The 8425-nt window shown below is 43.1% G+C and overlaps 1 protein-coding gene across 1 annotated transcript; it reads left to right on the top strand.

The window, feature by feature from the left end:
* Positions 1-5274: 5274 nt before the first annotated feature.
* On the top strand, positions 5275-6165 carry LOC134601963 (olfactory receptor 11L1-like). The gene has a single exon (XM_063446468.1). It carries the CDS (start codon positions 5275-5277, stop codon positions 6163-6165), a length of 891 nt encoding a protein of 296 aa, XP_063302538.1.
* The last annotated feature ends 2260 nt before the right edge of the window (positions 6166-8425 follow it).

Raw genomic sequence — 8425 nt, 5'->3', positions numbered from 1 at the left:
GGCAAAGTGGAACTACCTGCACAAAGCATGATACAGGAGGATATCAGGTCAGCTATTTGTTTTTGGGTTAGCTTCTCGACTAACTCAGGTACAGACCGGCAGCAAGTCTGGTATCTGGTTAGTTTTCTCTTTAGGGGGAGATGTGTGGCAATGATGCCTCTGCCATGTGTTCCTGGAGGGGCCTGCTGGCTAGCCTCCTGCCTAAAAACTATGGGCCATGTGAAAAGGCATGTTAAAAGACTGTGTTCGTGGAATTACCCTATTGTGTTCGTGAACTGACCAAATCCACTAAAGACCGCCCGGGATGCTTGTTAAATGCTATTGACACCTTGTAACGATTCTCACCTCAGTGTTTTAAGTGTTAATCTGGGTGGCTGCCGTTCGTATGCACGAACATGTGGTGGTGGTCATCTTGTTCACACGAACACAGACAGCGGTGTTTGGTCGTCGAGTGCATGGAACTAAAATCGAACACTCAACCTCGCGAACACCGCAAAACTTTCATCCCCGCCTGCATTCAGTTCTTTACTTCCTAGAAGAGCACTGTTCGGTGGAATAGTTCATATGGATTAAGGGAACAAGCTCCACATTATGACTGTGGACTACATTTGGTGGTTTATTTGTTTTTGTACTCCCGAAAGAGACCGACCGCTACCACTGATTCTATGGAACCATTTTGGGCCGGTTAGTCAAAACTTTACCCCAGTGGCGTTTCGGCTGTATTTGTGAGATCTGATCGCTTTTTGGATATGTTGTGTGCTCAGATGCAGGCTATCCAATGATATAAGACTTGAGGGGGTACATATTTTATGTGTTTTGGGGTGTTGTAGAATTGTAGATTTTTCTGTACCTGAGAGATATTTAATATGTTTTTTTTTTCCAGCTAATTATCTCTCAGGCACAGAGGATCATGGGAGGGATTTCCCTGTAACTTTGTGTTGGAAACCCGTTGTAGGGGCTTTTGCATAAAAGAATGTATGTGGCCCTGAATAAAACAGTCTTCTCCCAGCATTAAACCTTGGATCATGTGTGGGGGGAACAGCTATATTTGCTATACCTGCTAACCTCTCTGGGAGCTGGATCCAGGACCTGGATACCCACTGGGAGCTGGATACAGGACTTGGGTCCATGGTCGGTGGTGATGGCGAGACCCCAACCAAGCTGCGACGGCTAGGGGCTGGAACTGCTTCTGGTGTCCCAGTGCAGTGCTTATGGTGCCCTGTGATTACTAGGAAGTGTGAATTGGCAGAGGTAGCCAGTCAGGGTACCAGGCGATCTGCCACATACCCTAATATTGCCATTTAAAGCACCCTAAATTAAACTTATCTTGAGATTTAATGTGCACTTAAAAATTCACATATCAAGATATAGGCAACATAGATTAAACCTACAAAAGTAATTCAAATTATGTTTAGTTGTATCACCTAATGGTAACCAGAAGCATGTGAAAGATTGAATCCTGCTAAATTTAATTGTCATACATAACTCAGACTAAGGATATATATATACATAAACATATAAGGGGCACATATCTTGCTACTAGATATTAAATAAGTGTGTGGAGATCCCAAGTTTCTCAGTTGAATCTATTAGAACATACAAAATGTCCTGCCTTAGTTTAGGTATTTGGACTTTGTTTGGTGGAGATTAATTCATGTCTTTTTCACTAATATGGTTGGAACACTGTCCTGTGTATAACTATTGTAATAAATCAGCACAAATAAAAAAAAACAGTTTTTTTTTTTTTGGATGCCTTATGTGTGCAGCTTGAATTTATTGCCCTATTATGATTCCCAATTCCTGCATGTGTGGTTAGACCTCCCATGACATTAGCATCAGAAACACCCAAGCTTCCAGGAACCATGAGTATACTGAGAAGCTGATAGTCTGCACACAAGCCAACTTGTAATATGAGATATAATTGCAAATATTGTTTTATATGAAGGCTTTATAGTCGTTGCTGTTTGTTAAGAGCTAACATAGCATTTGTTTGTGAAATATCTGTAGATTACCCAATCAGTAACAACATTAAAACCACCTGCCTAATATCATGTAGATTCTACTTGAGCTGCCCAAACAGCTGATGTATCGAGACATGGACTCCACAAGACCTCTGAACATGAACCAAGACATTAGCAGCATAGGAAGAGGTGAGGTGGTACCTTCTTTGATCAGATTTGTTGTTCCAGCACATCCCACAGAAGCTCAATTGGATTAAGAAATTTGGAGGCCAAAGCAACATCGTTAACACTTTGTTATGTTTATCAAACCATACCTGAACAATATTTGCAGTATGGCAGGGTACATGACAGAGGAAACTGCCATCAGAGAACACTATTGCTATGAAGGGGTGTACGTGGTCTACAACAATCTCTGTGTAAGATTGTCTCCGCTGGCCTGCCTTCTTCCCATATTGTATCCAGGGGCCATCTCTTACACAGGTCAATGACACACACACACACAGCCATCTTCCTGATCAAAAAGAAAACGTTATTCAACAGAACAGGCAACCTTCTTTCATTGCTCGATGGTCTAGCTCTGATGCCCCATTGAAGATGCTTTTGGTGGTGGACAGGGTTCATCATGGGCAATCTGACGAGTCTACGGCTAGACAGCCTTATTTATGCATCATGAATTGTGATGCACTGTGTGTTATGACACCTTTCTATCATGGTCATCAAGTTTTTCAGCAATTTGAGATACAGTAGCTCTTCTGTGTGATCGGAGCAGACAGGCTAGCCTTCGCTCCCCATGTGCATCAATGAGCCTTGGGCGCCTATGACCCTGACACTGGTTAACCATCCTTCTTTTAACCACTTTGGTAGGTTTTAATCACTGTATACTGAGAACACTACACATAAATGACCATTTTGGAGATGCTCTGACACAGTCACAGAGCCATTACTATTTGTCAAAGGAACTCGTCTGTTTGCTTGCCTATTTTACCTGCTTTCATGACATAAAATTAAAAAACTCACTGTTCACTTGCTGCCTCATATATCCCACCCCTTGACAGGTGACGTTTTAATATTGTTGCTTATCAATGGCTGTCACTGTATATATGGTGGTTGGTGAAGTTTTCAGATGGTAGCGTGCAGCTATGAAATATATTTCTGCCCATTTTTGTAAATTTCACTTCCTGACCTGCATTTTTCCATCATAAAACCATAGACTCCAGTCCGGACCCAATATTTTGTTTCCCCCTGTCCGATATCATAAGCCTATAGAAACATGAATCTGGGAAAAGAAAAATTGTTTAAATATTTCAAGGAATGGTCTTTAAAACTTTTATTAAAATATAAAACATTCATGACTTTCTTTTACAATGAAATGTGTTCTGTCCGTTATTTTTTCCACTCTCTGGAGTGAGTTAACCACCCTTAGCCAAGGTTGCTGGACCCACTGTATTTTCTGGTTATACAGTACTTATACCTGTTTATGAAAATGGACAAGAGAACCAATACCTCATGACATTTTCTTTCCCAACACTTTTTGCAGCAATTATCCCTATAAATGAGCCACCAGTCTATTGCTCTAACACACAAATACATTATAACTGTACGTTTATTGTTTTATTTAGGAATATATTTTAATAATTAGGACCCTGATTTTGCTAACTACAAACATATCTATGATTCTATTATCTGAACTTGTTCTAAAGCAGTTAATAGGACCTCTGAGGAATTCTTTCACTAAGGACTTCATGCAAATAGCAACCCTATATAGCTTCTATTCAGTCACACTGAAAATATCCTACCAACATTTTATCTCAGAATGTTCATCAATAGACAGCACATAACTTTAAATGTAAGCTAGCAGTCTTAGTATATTTTCATTTTAGTCTCAAACGTATTCATATATTGTGCATGGAGGATTTGTTTCGTAACGTAGTATTTATGACAGTGTGAGATATCTTGTACATCAGTAAATGCTGATAATTTAGGAACAACAGGACAACAGAAGATTGTTCAGATCCACTTCATGTGCATTTTCAATCTAGTAGAAGGTCCTTAAATGTTTAGTTGTCATGTTATGTTTCATTTTGGAGTTGACTCTACTACTTTTCCATGGATGTTCCAAGTTGTTCTATACTTCAATTCTCTGTCTTCCCAGTAAGACTTCAAATTAGAGACACTTGCTCTAGACATTCACCTTACCTAAGCCTTCCAAATGATATTAGCTATTCAGCGAGCCTTCAGAGTGCCTAAAACCTAATGCCATCAAAACATAGCATAGTACGTTGGATAACAAACTTCGTGCTTTGGGTGGGCTTAGTTAATTATTTATATCTTGTTTTATGTGTTATGTTTTTTATGCATTGTGTTGTGATATCAGTGTCATTGTGTTATTCATGTTCATGCGGCACTAGAGCTGTTGATAACAAGTAAGCCATTCCATATGCAATCTTTACAAATACCTTTAATGCTCAAATGAAATCCTCTCTAAGAACTCTCCACTTGAGTTATTGAGATTAGCTTATGCACAGGAGAATATATATGTATAAATACCAATGCAAGTACGTAGAGTATAAAGTTATAGGTAAGAGACTCCCATGTTATACATTTTTGTAACTTAATCTATGCATATATTCTTCACTTAAATATTTACAATAAAATGATAAACATATTATTAGTATTAGTATTATTATTTATAAAGCACAAACAAGTTCCCTAGTGCTGTACAATGGGTGGACTAACAGACAAGTATTTGTAACCAAATGAGCTGGACACACAGGAACAGAAGGAGTGGGGTAATGTGACACAAAAGGTCAGGTAGGGTAGGAAAGTAGGTTGCTAGGGTACTATTCATTGAGGGCTTAGTGTTTTGTTTTGATGACCGTTTCAGGAGAGGAATCATGGTGCGGGGAGGGAAAGCTGTTCACAGTTCCAACCTTACATATTTAATTCACATCCAAAAATTGATGATGTGGTGGAAGTTTTCTTTCAAATGATTTAAGGAGTTCTACTCTTTAGAAATTTAAAAGTTTAGCAGCAATTCATACTTTACGTTAACTTGACAATCTTGACATGCAATATTATGAGAATGATGATGACAGAGGTTCAGTAGCAAAAAAAGTAATAATGATTTCTGACATGTGAAATTGTGCATGAACAAAAATAATTTGGAAGGAATTGTTTTATTCAATGGGCTAGATTGGACATGATTTTGTATTAAAAAAAAACAAAAAACAACATCCAAGACTTAACTATATGTTTATTTATTTGTAGAATGGAAAAAACAAAGAATTATACATTTAACGGTGAATTCTTTCTGATGGGATTCCAAAATCTACACAACTTCAAGATTCCATTTTTCATTCTTCTTTTTAAAATATATATCATGACGATAAGTGCAAACTTTCTCATTGTCCTCCTGGTATCAATCAGCACTACCCTGCACACCCCGATGTACTTTTTTCTCTCACATTTGTCTTTGTGTGATATGCTGTTCTCCACAAGTATTATACCCAAGATGTTGCATATTGTACTAGAAGAGGGCGGCACAATATCATTGAATGCCTGCTTTATTCAAATTCAAATTTTTGGTAGCTGTTGCATAGCAGAGTGCTACCTACTAACAGTGATGTCCTATGATCGATATGTAGCTATTTGTAACCCATTGCTTTATTCCTCCATCGTAGACGTTAAATTGTGTACCAGACTTGTTATCATTTCTTGGATGCTTGGGTTCCTGTTTGCCCTAATTGCTTGTGTTTTGGTTGGTAGCTTAGATTTTTGTAATCACAACATCATTGATCACTTCTTTTGCGATTTCATCCCCGTTTTGGAGCTTTCGTGCTCAGATACGTCTATAGCTGAAATGGAATCCTTATTGGTCACCCCTTTTATTCTTCTCTTCCCATTTCTGTTTGTTTTTGTTACATATGTCCATATCTTTTTCACCATCTTTGGAATCTCCTCAACCACTGGGAGGCAGAAAACCTTCTCCACCTGTGGCTCCCATTTAACCGTTGTGAGCTTGTTTTATGGAACACTACTTAGTATATATTACAGCCCATCCAGAGGATATGTCTTAAATATCAACAAGTTTGTTTCTCTCTTCTATACTGTGTTTACCCCATTGTTCAACCCCATTATATATAGTTTAAGAAATAAGGAAATCAGAAAAGCTTGTTATATATGTCTAAGAGTAAAGCAAATCTAATTATTGTATTACTGGAAGAGAAACACTTTAAAGAAGAATTGAAGCTGTATTCAGTGTCATTTTCTAACTTGTATTATGTTCAAAACAGAATCCATGATTTAATAACTTGATAGAGAACAAAGTAAGCCAACATACTAAATACTGACGTACTCTTAACAAGAAGTAGTGAGACAAAGTATAAAGGATAATCATTTGTTTATTAGTAAATTATAATAGTTTTTTATATTTGTTGTAGTGTGATATTATTGAGTCTCTGTTTTTTTACTTTTTCTACTCATGTTTACATTAATTAACCAAAAATAGAAAATCACGATTCCACATATCAGCCGAATGTCTTCTTTGAGATGTGACACATTTGTATAGTCTTCAAGCAAGAGGAACAGCTATCTGAGTTGAATGCATCAGTATAGTAATGGTGAGATATGATGTGGGATATAGTCACAGGACACTTAATACGAGCTATTTCTTAGATTTGGTTATAGTTAATATCAGGGGTCAAGTCCTGGGTAAAAAAGTGCAGGAACTCACCCAAGATCCACTCCCCGCCCCCTCCCCCCCCCCCCCCCCCCCCAAAAAAAATGATACACTTGTATGCAGGAGCTGAGTAAGGGCACGGGGCTGAGGAAGAGGGACAGGAGCTTAGGAGGGGCGGGGGGGGGGGGGGCATGGGCTGAGGAAGGGGACATGGGCTGAGTTAAGGGACAGGAACTGAGGAAAGGGACAGGAACTGAGGAAAGGGACAGGAACTGAGGGGCTGAGGAAAGGGACAGGAACTGAGGGGCTGAGGAAAGGGACAGGAACTGAGGGGCTGAGGAAAGGGAAAGGAACTGAGGGGCTGAGGAAAGGGACAGGGGCTGAGGAGGGGGGCATGGGCTGAGGAAGGGGGACAGGGGCTGAGGAAGGGGGACAGGGGCTGAGGAAGGGGGACAGGGGCAGAGGAAGGGGGCATGGGCTGAGGAAGGGGGGCAGGGGCTGAGGAAGGGGGACAGGGGCTGAGGAAGGGGGACAGGGGCTGAGGAAGGGGGACAGTGGTTGAGGAAGGGGGGCAGGGGCTGAGGAAGGGGGGCAGGGGCTGAGGAAGGGGGGCAGGGGCTGAGGAAGGGGGGCAGGGGCTGAGGAAGGGGGCAGGGGCCGAGGAAGGGGTGCAGGGGCTGAGGAAGGGGGGCAGGGGCTGAGGAAGAGGGGCAGGGGCTGAGGAAGAGGGACATGAGCTTAGGGGGGGCATGGGCTGAGGAAGGGGACATGGGCTGAGGAAGGGGACATGGGCTGAGGAAAGGGACAGGAACTGAGGAAAGGGACAGGAACTGAGAAAAGGGACAGGAACTGAGGGGCTGAGGAAAGGGACAGGAACTGAGGGGCTGAGGAAAGGGACAGGAACTGAGGGGCTGAGGAAAGGGACAGGGGCTGAGGAGGGGGGCATGGGCTGAGGAAGGGGACAGGGGCTGAGGAAGGGGGAAAGGGGCTGAGGAAGGGGGGCAGGGGCTGAGGAGGGGGACAGGGGCTAAGTAAGGTGACAGTGCTGTGGAAAAGGGACAGGAGCTTAGGAGGAGGGGAGGCATGGGTTGAGGAAGGGGCCATGGGCTGAGTAAGGTGGCAGGGCTGAGGAAGAGGGACAGGAGCTTAGGAGGAGGGGGGGAGGACATGGGCTGAGGAAGGGGCCATGGGCTGAGGAGGGGGACAGAGGCTGAGGAGGGGCGCAGGGGCTGATGAAGGGAGCAGGGGCTGAGTAAGAAGACAGGGACTGAGGAGGGAGACAGGGACTGAGTAAGGGGACAGGGCTTGAGGAGGGGGACAGAGACTGAGGAGGGGCGCAGGGGCTGATGAAGGGAGCAGGGGCTGAGTAAGGGGACAGGGCTTGAGGAGGGGGACAGAGACTGAGGAAAGGGACAGGGACTGAAGAGGGGGGCAAGGACTGAGGAGGGAGACAGGGACTGAGGAGGGAGGCAGGGACTGAGGAGGGAGACAGGGACTGAGGAGGGAGACAGGGACTGAGTAAGGGGACAGGGCTTGAGGAGGGAGACAGAGCCTTAAATAGGGGGACAGAGACTCAGGAAAGGTACAGGCCTGAGGAGGGGGACAGGGACTGAGGAGGGGGACAGGGACTGAGTAAGGGGATAGGGCTTGAGGAGGGGGACAGGGACTGGGGAAAGGGACTAAGGAGGGGGGCAGGAACTGAGGAGGGGGGACAGGGCCTTAAATAGGGGGACAGGAACTGAGGAGGGGGGACAGGGCCTTAAATATGGGGACAGGGACTGAGGAG

This window comes from Pelobates fuscus, chromosome 3, assembly GCF_036172605.1.
Source record: "Pelobates fuscus isolate aPelFus1 chromosome 3, aPelFus1.pri, whole genome shotgun sequence".
Lineage (NCBI taxonomy): Eukaryota > Metazoa > Chordata > Amphibia > Anura > Pelobatidae > Pelobates > Pelobates fuscus.
Note: the sequence above shows the minus strand (reverse complement) of the source record. Positions and strands in the feature narration are given on the sequence as shown.